Source organism: Maniola hyperantus, chromosome 18 (genome assembly GCF_902806685.2).
Source record: "Maniola hyperantus chromosome 18, iAphHyp1.2, whole genome shotgun sequence".
NCBI lineage: Eukaryota > Metazoa > Arthropoda > Insecta > Lepidoptera > Nymphalidae > Maniola > Maniola hyperantus.
Genome location: NC_048553.1, coordinates 10,182,275 through 10,196,174, shown reverse-complemented (window position 1 = coordinate 10,196,174; position 13,900 = coordinate 10,182,275). Strand labels below are relative to the sequence as shown.

Here is a 13,900-nt window from a genome sequence, read left to right as displayed (position 1 = left end):
AGTAGATAGACCTATAATAAGGTCGCGTAACGTACGTACGTAACGCGTAAAATCTAACTCCTCACGCGCCATTTTGACTTTTTGTGTCAAATTTCTTGTCAAAAGTACGATTTTAGTCCTTATTTTAAAGGTGACCGCTTGGGTAACCGTATTTTTGACAAGTTGACCCATAGAGTTAAAATGGCGCGAAAAAAGTCATTTTGTATGGACTAAAACTGTACACAATTCGCAGTTTAAATAAAATTAAATAAGTTTATTCTTAATCGTTTATTCCGTAAACACGATACATTAATCAAAAATAGCAATACAAAAATCAACACTTTAGTAGAGAGACCTTAGCTTAGGTAGGTACCTACTCTACACAATAAAATATATAAGAAATTTAAATGCGTCATTTGATTTCCTTTCTCATTTCATTTGCATACATCCTAAATTCCTCTCATCTCATAACTTAGTTATTATAATTAATTACCTACTAAGTAATGCAAATAAATATATTCTGCATATTTAAAACTTAACGGTGAATTGGGCAAATATGATTCGACTTGGCTTTCTCTCTTTCTCTGTCTTCAGCTTTATTGGTAAGGCGTTGTTGTCATCTCAATGTCGTCTTTGTCAAATTTCTTGACGGGCGAGAACTGGGGTGTCGTGGGCGCTGTGTCCTGCCCATGTTCCACTGACGCTGTGACTAGCTCCGTGGTCGCGGTTGGTTCAGATCTGATTGAGGCGGTTTCTCGTTTTGTCGGGGAATTGTTGTTGGATTTATTAGGGCCATGGCGGCGTGATGACTTTTTCAGGTAGGGTGTGAGTCGCTGCAAAAAATTAAGGTCATTATTCTACTTTAAGAAGCCTATAAATCTATACTAATATCACGATTTACGAATGATTCACGAAATTCACGAACCTACCTGGCGCATTTGTGAACACTGTGGTCTTATATGTAAGTGGGAGGTCCCAAATTCGATTCCCGGCAGGGGCAATTTGGGAATTTATAGTTTCTAAATTATCTCTGGTCTGATCTGTTGGGAGGCTTCGGCCGTGGCTAGGTACCACCCTACCGGCAAAGCCGTGCCGCCAAGGGGTACGATGCCGTGTAGAAATCGATAAGGGGTACGGGTTTAATGAAACTGCCATACCCCATTTCAAGTTAGCCCGCTTCCGTCTTAGGCTGAAATCTATAGAGCGTGCTTTAGCTTTGCTTAGACTTAGTCACTGTTGAAACGAGACAGATTTATGCCAGCTATATAACGCTGTCTCATTTTAACCGTGTCTTAAGTCTGAGCAAAGTCAGAGTGCGCTCTATAGATCTCACACTTAGACTGCACCATCAGGTGAAATAGCAGTCAATGGCCATCTTGTATCAGTTAAAAAAGTAGTAGTAATTTAGTGTACACACCTGCTGCGGGTCTTTGAGATAAGCGCCGGTGCGTGTGACGCTGAAGTCGGGCGCGGTGAGGCAGCGCGCCAGGAACAGCGCGGCGGCGCAGGCCCAGCTCGCCCACACGCCGGCGCTGGCGGCGCGCGCGGCGGCCGCGCGCCCGCCGAAGCTCCACGACGCATTCCACGAGCGCTCCAGGAAGGGGTCCACGGATGAGCATCTGATGGAAATTATACCTAATCTATCTATATTTCTCGCTGTGATAGCCTAGTGGTTAGGACGTCCGCCTAATCTAATCTAATCCGTTCTAATCGGAGGTCAGGGGTTCGATCTCGGGCACGCACCTCTATCTTTTCGGAGTTATGTGCGTCTTAATTAATTAAATATTACTTGCTTTACTGGTGAAGGAAAACATCGTGAGGAAACCTGCATGCCTTAGAGTTCTCCATAATGTTCTCAAAGGTGTGTGAAGTCTACCAATCCGCACATGGCCAGCGTGGTAGACTATGGCCAAAACCCTTCTCAGTCTGAGAGGAGACCCGTGCTCTGTAGTGAGCCGGCGATGGGTTGATCATGATGATGATGATGATATTTCTTGTGGTCGTACGATCGATATTATACCTAAGTATGTTGGTTTATTGCTTTGTTGGTTGGTCCTTCCATCATGCCGCGGCGAAGCAACAAATCGGCGTAGGTATATATAGCTAGGTACCTACTTAGTTGATGTTAGTTGCTTTTTATCCCGGAAAATCAAAGACTAAAGAGTTCCCACGGGATTTTGCTAAGTAGGTAACGTAAATCCACGCGGACGAAAATGCGGCCGTCAGCCGGTAAAATATACAATATCGAGACTTATCGAGCAATGTCGATCTAGATTCTAGCCCTTGACTGCAATCTCACCTGGTGGTAAGTGATGATGCAGTCTAAGATGATAGCGGGCTAACCTGGAAAGGGTATGGCAGTTTTTTATTAAACCCATACCCCTTTGGTTTCTACACGGCATCGTACCGGAACGCTAAATCGCTTGGCGGCACGGCTTTGCCGGTAGGGTGGTAACTAGCCACGGCCGAAGCCTCCCACCAGACCACCAGGAACCAGGAATTACCGATAGATAGCTATGCCTATTCACCCAGTTTTTGGTTTTTGCTATTGTTAGGTATGCACACTAACTTACCTCCACTTTCACTTTTACCAACTAAGTAAGTAGATTTTATAATAGAGATTAAATAAATTATACTTAACTTACTCTTTATCTAAGCGGAACGACATTGGGTAACGTCCTTAATTTAATTGAGGAAATAATTTATTTTATGTATAGGTAGAGGTACCTAAGTGAGTCGATGCAAATTGAAAACTGTACCTATTTCCTGTAACACTTTACATAAATATATGAATTATTCTTCACTTTAAATTAAGGCTATTTGCTTACTTATTGTAAAATTTCACTTGCCCACATTGGAAAGGCAAGGTAGTAGGTTACTAGTCCAGCACCTTGGGACTTCAACTAATGGTCTGCGCATTTGAAGTTAGAACATGCAGAATTTTTATTACTTAACATTCGTTCTGCAAAGTTGACTTGGTACTCACGTGGTAGCATTAGTGGTGTTGTAGAAAGCCAAGCAGCCAGTCCAGCACCTTAGGACTCCAACCAGTCTCTGTAGAACCCGCACATTTGAACTTAGAACTTATATTCGTGAGGCAGAAAAGTTGGCTTGATACTCACGTGGTAGCATTAGTGGTGTTGTAGAAAGCCGAGCAGAAGGTGTAGAGGCCTCTGTTGGTGGTGGTGAAGCTGTGGCCGGTCAGACCCACCATCACTAGCGCGAACAGCAGTGCTGGGGTTAAGATACGCCAGGGCTCTTGGAGACTGCAACACAAGGGACGAAGGAAATTCAAATCGATATCGCATAGAAACTGATAGGGGCCTTGGCATTTTTCCAAGAGTTCCAAGTTAGTTCGCTTTACACGCACTGAATGATTATGATGATGACTATCTACCAGGTGTGATCCTAGTCTAATAGTTATAATACTGTAGCAGGTCATATTTTTAATTGATTTGGTCTTAGAAAGGAACAATCCTTTTCTTTCTTTTGTATCCTCCTTCAGTCTGTTTTTTTTTGTTATTTTGTAATCCTTCTTGTGGTGGTACAAATAAAATGTATAATAATAATAATAATAACAATTTAAAAGTTACCTACCCTGATCTGGAATACCCGCCACCAGGGCACATGACGAAGAAAGTGGCCCACGCCGCGGCGAGTATCATGGACATGATGGGCATGTACTCCGCGTATTGGCAGTCCGAGTCCCATCCGAACAAAGTCCGAGAGGTGTCCAGCACTAGCCGATGAGTTTCATTTGCTGGGGAACAAGACAATTCCTGATCAATTTTATATCATTTGTGCAGTCTGTCAGCAAGACGCAGTACTGCACACTTATTGGGTACTCCACACATATTATATTATGGCCATGATTTTTACTTCAATGCTAATGCGGTCAAAAAAAGCGGTGATAGTCTAATGGATAAGACGTGGACCTTCCATTTGGCGGGGTCAATCCCAGGCAGGCACCTCTAACTTTTTGGAGTTACGTGCATTTTCTTTAACGATGAAGGAAAATATCATGATGAAACCTGCTTACCTGAAAGAGTTCTAAGTACATAATGTTATTAAAAGCATGTGAAGTCTGCCAATCCGCACTCAAGGAATCTTGGTAGACTATGGCCAAAACCGTTTAATTCGTGGAAGAGACCCGTGTCCAGTAGTGAGCCAACGATGGGCTGATCATGATGAAACCCCATAGAAAGATGTATGTCTCGAATGCTAAAATGTTATGTAACTTACCAGAAATAACAATGACGTCACTCTCATTAGCTGATGTATCGGTGCCATTTTGTCTTGTATCATTTGAACTGATCACATCTCTTTTGGTTATTGTTGCATTTTTTTCTTCTTCATTTGTATTTTCAGTACCTTCTAGGACGGGAACGTTTTGAGCATCGTCTTTTACATCACCACCTTTAGAAGGATTTTCTGTCGTAGTACTGTTGGCCAAAACTGTATCATCTATTGAGCTTATGTTGGCCGGTATGGGCAGTTCTATTGAACGGAATGCCAGTTCTCTTGGGTATAGCACGCAATTATTATCGACCAATTGCATGGTATTGTGAAGGAACACATAGTTGAGAATCCCGAAGATTGCTGCGAGCGCGTACAGTATCAAGTGCCATGCTGCAAAGGAGAAAGGAGAAATAAATTATATAACTTACTAGCTGATGCCCGCGACTTCATACGCGTGGATTTAGGTTTTATAAAAATCCCGTGGGAACTCTTTGATTTTCCGGGATAAAAAGTAGCCTGTGTCACTCTCCAGGTCTTTATCTATACCCATGCATAAAATCATGTCAATCCGTTGCAATTGTTTACGGTGTCATATGTATCAATTTGTTTATTTTTCTATCGTCTAGTATTATAGATTCCACTATTATTATTATTATCTGACTGTGCAACGCTAAAAAGTGATTATTGTTCATCAGTCTATTTTTTTCGTCTTATACATTGTATGTGGATTGTGTCTTGACTCTCATCACGTCTATCGTCTTCACTATCGTCTAAACCATCTCCTCTCCCGTAGCCTTTAGAAGTTTACTTAGATAGGTACCTACTTACCGTTTCATCTATCTTTTGGTTTTGTATGTCAACCTTCTCGTCTATTTTATCGCGTCGATCGTTACTTATTGTTTTCTCGTCTATCATATTTCATTTATCACGTAAATAAATAGTGATTACACCGATAGCCACAATATGGAATCCCTATAAACTGGCCTCATTCCACAAATAGGTAGGTATATGACGCCCTACATCAATGTGGCATAGGATATTTTTATCTTTTGTTATCATTAAAATTGTAGTAGTTAGGTACGTACCTATATAGTCGGCAACAGGTCACGCTTAAATATTAATTTCTGGCGCCCAACCCAGCGGCGGTGACGCTGTAACGGCCAGTAGGGCCAGCAGTAATATACAGTCCGAAAGGAAAAAGAAGGCAATCGAGGAGGGCACGCTTCGCACACCCGCACAGCCTCCGCGCTCAACCGGCGCGGGTGTCATTCGGGTGTGCGGGGCGTCCGTGTCCCCGCCTCATATCCCGATTGCCATCTCAACCTGTCACGTATAATGTAGAAGTTGGTAGGCTAATCTATATATTTATTGTATATACGTTATTTTTAAAATAATATAGGTGTGAAGAGTTTTAGGAAATTAGATGGTTCTGTATCTATTGGACGCCGTGTTGGAACTATAAAATGGAAGTCGTTGGAGTATGGCAAATATAAAATTGCAGGTCTTCTCAAGATGATGGTCCATGAACAATTCTTATTAAGAACGTTGTGGATTTATTTTATTTTACAAAGTTTTGTTTTACCTTAAAACTTCAAGCTAGCCTTATCTAATTACTATACAAATCATGCCCGCGTGGAATGGACAGCCAGGCTGATCCGTTGCGCAAAAAATGAGCCAGCCATTCTGTCACCAGAGGGCTTAAATGAGGCTATTAATCGCGGTGAAATGTCTCTAAAATTTTATTTTACCCTATTATTTATTTTGTGGGTCATACCTTTCCAAACGTTAAGGTGCCTTGCAGCGCGCTCCTGGAGGTCATAGTAGTCGTAAAGCAGCAGAGTCATGGTGACTGATGCTTATCTCGTTTCCATTCTGAAACAAAAATGACGTGATTACACTTTATTATTTAAACCTCGAGTAGCAAGCAGGTTTTTAATGTTCAAATGAAGAATTTGATAACGCAGGTAGGTGAAAATCACCATGAGATTTTTTGCATGGTAAAGTAGGTCCTACCTACTGCACTTTTTAACTATAAAGACGGGTGCTAAACCTAGGACTCTTTCTTGTAAGGTGACAGCAGGAATCCTTCCTACCAGGTGATATCTGAGTTAATAACTGTTTTAGAAAGTATAACTTCCCGATGTGACCCTGTAAATCGAACCCCTGACTTGCTTGCTACCTACTGACACAGCACCACTGCACCACGGCTCATCGGTAAAACAAAAACAAAAATGTGTCTAAATATGTAGGCAATATTTAAGTATACACCATTAATAACACCTAGATAACAACCAACGTTTTGGATCCCATGGTGAAAATGTTTATTGGAAACTGACATGCGATTGGACTCTAATTAGCGAAAAAGTTACGTTCGGTTCGCATTCCCTAAGGCTTTGGTTGGTCTGTTTCGTAATGCGAAAAAAATAAGTAGATAAGTAGACGGGGTAGGTACCTAATGTAGTAATATTTTAGAACAAATAAATTGCGCTCCATAAACACGCAAAAAATGGATATAAGTACCTATCCTCTATACTAAGCTGTGATAGATAGCCTAGTGGTTAGGACGTCCGCCTTCTAATCGGAAGTCGGGGTTCGATCCCGGGCACGCACCTCTAACTTTTCGGAGCTATGTGCGTTTTAAGCATTGAATTATAATGTACTAGCGGTTTTAAGTAATTAAATATCACTAAAACGTCGCGAGGAAACCCTGCCTGCCTGAGAGTTCTCCATAATGTTCTCAAAGGTATGTGAAGTCTATTAATCCGCACATGGCCAGCGTGGTAGTCACTATGGCCAAAACCCTTCTCACTCTGAGAGGAGACCCGTGCTCTGTAGTGAGCCGGCGATGGGTTGATTATGATGATGATGATGATGATCCTTTATCTATACAAACGCGTAGCATTTATTCTCAGTTCAGGTCCCATCGGCTTAGTCCAAGTTCTGTATGCACGTAACTTAAGAACTATAGTTCTCTATGCTCCCACTGTCTGGGACCAAGAGAGTGGGATCACAATGGAATAATCACATCCCTTCCAGACTCCAGAGCATAATACCAGATTCTCATAAAACCAGACTAGCAAAATAATTTCAGGTGTCAAATTTTGGTCATCAAGATTGTGCACATAAATAAGGAATTCTTACAATAATACTTATAGCATCCTAGCCTTATCTAACTAGGTAGGTATCTAATCTACTTTAGTCTGTATCTAAAAGTCACTGCCCCCTCGGAATGGTGCTAAGTATTTGAAACTGGGTGCAATTTCAAAACAGGCAGGTTATTCTTTGCATAAAAAACTGAGCTAGCCAAAATACTATTGTACAATCCATACTTAATATTATTAATGCAGAAGTGTGTCTGTCTGTCTGTCTGCTAGCTTTTCACGGCCCAACAGTTTAACCGATTTTGATGAAATTTGGTACAGAGTTAGCTTACGTCCCGAAGAAGAACATACTTTTTATCCCGGAAAATCAAAGAGTTCCCGCGGGATTCTTAATGGCCCGTCTATTTATCCTATTTATATGAAATTTGGTACAAATTAACTTACATTCTGGAAATTGACATTGGCAAGTTTATATCCCGGAAAATGAAAGCGTTCCCACGGGATTTTTAAAAACCTAAATCCACGCGGACGAAGTCGCGGGCATCCTCTAATGATTAAGTAATAAATTATTAGTAGATAGGTACTTATAGTACTATGTATCGTCACAGTACGGCAGCCGGCACGGCACACCCATCAAGGTTAACTAGTTTTGAATAATTTGATGTTCAAATTCAAATGTTACCGATAGGTGTCTGTATTGCATATAGTCATCAGACAGTAGATAAATAATGAATGGATACAATAAATAGGGCCCAAGTCTCTGCAGTCTACAACGCATTTAAAATTAAATCAATTGCTAAATAAAAAAATTGCTGGATGGAACTGGACGAATCCTGCTTATAAGTCGATATTTAAGAAAATTAACCTGTTCCAAAGGGTTCTGAACCCTATAAAAATCGAAAAATATGTAGGTATAGGCAGAGATAATTTATTTGTATAGGTAGATAATTACTGATAAGCAGATCGTCAAACTCAAACAAAATGCCCTTTTCTTCTCCTTAACGTGGGTTCAGTACCTACCCATATTATAATGCAATAAGTATATGCGAAAGTATGTTTGTTTGTTGGTTTATTGGTTTGTTGGTTTGTCCTTCAAGCACGTCGCAAAGAAGCAATGTACTATTATATAATATTCTGTGGAAATGTATCGACGTGATTTTTTGCATGAATGTAGTTAAAGACCTGGAAAGTGACATAGGCTACTTTTTATCCCGGAAATTCAAAGAGTTCCCGCGAGGTTTTTAACAAACCTCGGTAATTCCACGCGTACGAAGTCGTGGGCATGAGCTAGTAAACTATAATTATTATTATTGTGCTCGAGAGCGTGTATGAAAATAGCTAGCTAGCTAGCTTTACTTACCTGAGGTTTGATTTCATAACTTACGACCACAGAGCAGAAACGAAGAGGAGTTGGCCTAAGCAACTGTGCACTGTGATTTTCAACTAGGTCCTGACGTCATCACTGTGGGCGGGGCCTTAGTTAGTATGCTGTCTGCGTTCGTCAGGTTCACATATATTGAGACTCGTATTATCGGTGTGTTTTCGAGTTTTTAAGAACAAAAGGATGAAGTGTTGTGTTTTATCGTGTCAGTTTAAGTTATTCAGACAGACGTTCTGATGCTATGAATGGTATCACATTTCATTTGTAAGTAATTTTATACGTAATTAATACACTTATTGACATCTAGTGTGAGATAGCTGAACTATGTAGTGACATCAATATATCGATGTTAGGTCGCTAAGCGAGTAGTTTTGCTACTAACCCGCAGATGGAAAATTGAGAAGTGGGCGGCGTTCCACAACCCCTCACCCCGCAAAATGTCACTCGATATTTCATAGGGAAATCTTAATACAACATCTCCTCTTTGTTTCTGCTCTATGCTTACGACCTACGATATTATGTCGAATTTCATTCCGCCCCGTCTACCTACCGCCAAGTTTTTAAGAGGCTTCGAATTTCAAACATTTACTTATCTGAATCGACCTTATCCCGAGGTTGGCTGCACGCCAAAAATCGTTCCCAAGACCTCATTTCAGTAGATGCAATATCTGATTTGTGATTCATTAGAATCGTCTTGTCTGTGAGATCATCCTTTGATAAAAGGAATAGAGTAGTTTTACCTACTGTAGGTAGGTACGGTAACATTTTAAATCTGAAAATTATTCAGAAATTCCGCCCACTAGTATTCAATTTTAAATTTATTTCAAATCTGAAATTTGTTGTGTGAGTACATCATGATCAACTCATCGCTGGCTCATTGGGTACCTACTGAGAATAAGTCTCCTTTCAGGGTTCGATCCCAGGCACCCACCTCTAACTTTTTCAAGTCAAATGCGTTGTAAGCAATTTAAGTATCACTTCGGTGAAGGAAACATTGTAAGGAAACCTGCATGCCTGAGAGTTCTCCATAATGTTCTCAAAGGTGTGTATAGTCTGCCAAACCGCACTTGGCCAGAGTGGTGGTCAAACCCTTCTCATTCAGAGAGGAGACCTGACTCAGAAGACTTCACACACCTTTGAGAACATTATGGAGAGCTCTCAGGCATGCAGGTTTCCTCACGATGTTTTCTTTCACCGTAAAACCAAGTGATATTTAATTTACTTAAAACCACAAAACGCACATAACTCCGAAAAGTTAGAGGTGCGTGCCCGGGATCGAACCTCCGACCTCCGATTAGGAGGCGGACGTCCTAACCACTCTATCACAGCAGCTGTTTTTCTAAGAGATTAGATTATAATACTTTATGTAAGTACCATCTATGTGCGAAATGCGAACTGAACTCTGGGAAGGTCGTAGCCCTCAGCTCAGGAGAAAAATACTTTTATTTACTTGGTTATTTCTGTCTTTGCCTCGAGTTCAATAACTCGATGCTAATGATAATAAAGCTGATCAAATTATACAGTGAAGACATGACACGAGGTCGTAGACGCCAATTTTCCAGATTTTCTCTCGTAGACAGACGTAGGACGACGACCTTTCTGTTCATTAAGTAAAAGGTTAAACGATTCAAAATATTCTGGTACTTACTTGATTTCTTGTATACCTAGAATGGTCTATCTTTAATATAACTAAAAGTGTCGCAGGCGAGAACATGTTAGGTACTTTTGTATGGTCTCCGCCTAAGATGTTTCGCACTGTCACTTTAGCACTTAGCACTGAATTTTGATTAAGTTTAGAAAATTTTCTTAGGCTTGAGAATAATTGAGAAATTAAGAATCCCTAGTGGATAGGGAAATGAGTTGACTGACAAAATTTTGTATGAATACAAACATCGATAAGTAATTTTAGTTTTCTTGCCATTCCATAACAGCTTAGCTCTGCATATGGCCTATGGACATTCGTTTGTTGAACGTGTGCCTAGAAGGCTTGAGTCTACACAATCTACACATACACAACTACATAATTATAATACCTACCTATGTGCCTAACTCATGGAGTCTCGTAATCCCGTCAACTGCATGACGCAATTGCCACTTTATATTCGGTTGTAAGTACGAACTAGCAACTTCACATTTAGCAATACACGCGCGTTGCTAACGTGTAAATTGATTTCGAATACCATCGCTGTCTATCTACCCACTTCTGAATAATCAGATAGGTATAGTACGCGACAGGTCAAGATGACGATCGGGGAGAGAACGCCCCGCACAGTCGCACAGCCCCAGTAATGATATGTGGAAAGTACCCCATAATAAGCTAGAATAATGCAGACCTATAAAAGCTATTTATTTAATTGCATAATCATAAAAATCAATCAATAGCACCCATTGCACCTATGGAAACATTTTGCACCATTGTTTATTAAAGATCGCGTTTATAGCATCATCTAAGTACATTTAATATGAATGTAAACAATGTCTAATAATAAACTACAGTAATTAGTTTGTTACATAAAAAAACCGGTCATGTGCGAGTCAGGCTCGCGCAACGAAGGTTCCGTATTTTTAGTAGTAGAATGCACATGTGAAGACCTTTCATATGATGCCCCACTTGATATAGTTATCTTACTTCGAAAATTGAAAATACTAATTATTAGTTCATGACCACAATTTAATTTTTTTTGTGTGATGTAACCACAAATTCACGGTTTTCAGATTTTTCCCCGAATGTCTGCTATAAGACCTACGGACTACGGAGAGACAGACAGACAGACAGAGAGACAGACAGACAGACGGACGGACACACAGACAGACAGACAACAAAGTGATCCTATAAGGGCTCCGTTTTTCCTTTTGAGGTACGGAACCCTAATTATAGACATTGTGTAGTGTTGTGTAGGTATTCGTGACATCGCATCATGTCAGATGATGAGGATGGATGGATGACAAGGATGAGTAGGCAAGTTGCTGAAAAATTCGTCACACTGACAAGTAAAGTAAAAAAATCCGAAATCCGTGAATTTGTAGTTCTACATCACAAAAAAAATTAAAAGGTGTTCATGAACAAATAAGATAAGTAAGATAACTAAATAGATAGAAGTATAGATAGAGTAGATATAGATTACCTTAGCAGTATGGATTGTATTTTAAGGTCGCATGTAAGTATACGTGTCTACTGTTGTATGAATATTGCAGAACTCAGAGGACCTCAGAAGATTAGAACAATGACGTAAGCTTTGGCGTCGCGATGACTCGAGGACATATCCAAGGATACGGCTTCGATAGTAACATTCGTGAGTATTCTCGGATATTACGAGTATGGTTTATGGGTTGTTTATTTATGGATACCTTGCACCACTACCTACCTACCTCGCTACTTGACTTAAAAAAAAAATTCATTATAGGCACCGGATTAGGTAGTTTCCACTTTCCACCCCTATGTGCGTTTTTATTAATTAAATATCACTTGCTTTAACGGTGAAGGAAAACATCGTGAGGAAACCTGCATGCCTGAGAGTTCTCCATAATGTTCTCAAAGGTGTGTGAAGTCTAACAATCCGCACATGGCCAGCGTGGTAGACTATGGCCAAAACCCTTCTCACTCTGAGAGGAGACCCGTGCTCTGTAGTGAGCCGGTGATGGGTTGATCATGTTGATGATGATGACCCCTATGTCGTCAACATTCCATCTACGCGATACGAAACGCTTTGCGCCATCATTCCTTATACGCATGGCTAGGGTCTGGAATACTCTTTCGAGATCAGTATTTCCTTCCAATTATACTTAGTCCAGGTACCTATCTTTAAAACAAGAGAGAATAGGCACCTTCTAAGCAAACGTGTCCCATCTTAGGCCAGATCATCACTTCCCTTCAGGTGTGATCGTGGACAAGCGTGCGCCTATAATTAATTAAAAAAGACTTAAAATTGAGTAAGTAGGTATAGAACCATCCGTATTTTATTCATAGGCAGGTCGCTAGGATGTAAGTAGGTACTCAATGGTTTTCCAATAATTTATTTTCACCGATAAGAGATAAGGATAAGCTGTACCTACCTACTTTCAAACTGAAATTACCCATCCCTACGTAAGTTTGTATATTTTAGAGTTCCGTACCCGAAGGATGAAGGGTTACGCGACCCTAACTAAGCCTCCGCTGTCCGTCTGTCAGCGAGCTGTATTTCGTGAACCGTACCTAATATACCTACTTGAAATTTTCAGAGATTGTGTATTTCTATTGCCGCTATAACAACAAATAATAAAAAAATTCAAATAATAAAATATAACGAAAACATTCATCTGTGCACTGAGTCCAAAACGCACTTGTCCGATTTTTATTAGTAATTTTATGGTAGGTAAATAGTAATTACGGGTGTCGGTTTCAATTTAATTTATTGTTATTGTAGGTACCAACGTTACTACGTTAGTAGTTAGTACCTACTGTTATAATATATTCTGTGCTACAGTAAAGGGTTTTAAATACTTGGTATATAAAGTAACTTTAAGAAAAATCCTAATATCCAAAAAATCCAGAGTAGGTACGTAGCGTTAGCATTATACGATTTTTGACATAAAAATAATATATTAATTGACAATTAAATTTTGTTATGAACATGTTATATTATCTTCTTATTGACCTAAAAATAACCCATTTAAGCATTACAGGTAAACGATTACATGTACCTACCTACTCAATATTCGTAAACATTGTTCAGACTTATCAGTAATGTAGGTAAAGCATATCGCAGTTTTTTAATCAAAAAATGTATTTGTACATATTAAATTAAAATACGACCACACTAACCTTTTTATGTCCATCCGATACAAAATTCAACCTGTGTACTTTAAATATTAAACAAAACTATTCACATTTTCATTGACGAAAATATTTTAGCGCAAACAATGTGATTTAATTTATTTTCGTGTTACCACAACGCGGTTCAACCACATAACATACGGATTCGACTGAGTCTGGTTTGCCTCAAATAGATTCTGTGGACCGTACATCGTTTCGTCTCTTTCATGTGTATGGAAAACAAGTTGAAAAGAAAGGGAGAGTGTAATATAAGATTTGCGCATCTCACGTTATCCTGTTTTGAAACGTAGATAGAGAAGGCAAGTATATTGGAAAGGGTATGAAAAGGACAGCTTTAGTTACAGAGAAACTGTAGTATGTTGTTGACGAGACGTAATTATATGATGT

At 39.8% G+C, this 13,900-nt stretch overlaps 1 protein-coding gene across 1 annotated transcript; it reads right to left on the bottom strand.

The window, feature by feature from the left end:
* Positions 1–249: 249 nt before the first annotated feature.
* Positions 250–13,681, bottom strand: LOC117990569 (uncharacterized). Its single transcript, XM_034978029.2, has 7 exons — positions 13,502–13,681; positions 5,993–6,090; positions 4,222–4,608; positions 3,577–3,739; positions 3,102–3,245; positions 1,397–1,598; positions 250–812 (listed from the first exon to the last, which is right to left on the bottom strand). Exons 2-7 carry the CDS (start codon positions 6,060–6,062, stop codon positions 576–578), a joined length of 1,203 nt encoding a protein of 400 aa, XP_034833920.1. The 5' UTR covers positions 6,063–6,090; positions 13,502–13,681; the 3' UTR covers positions 250–575.
* Positions 13,682–13,900: the final 219 nt, after the last annotated feature.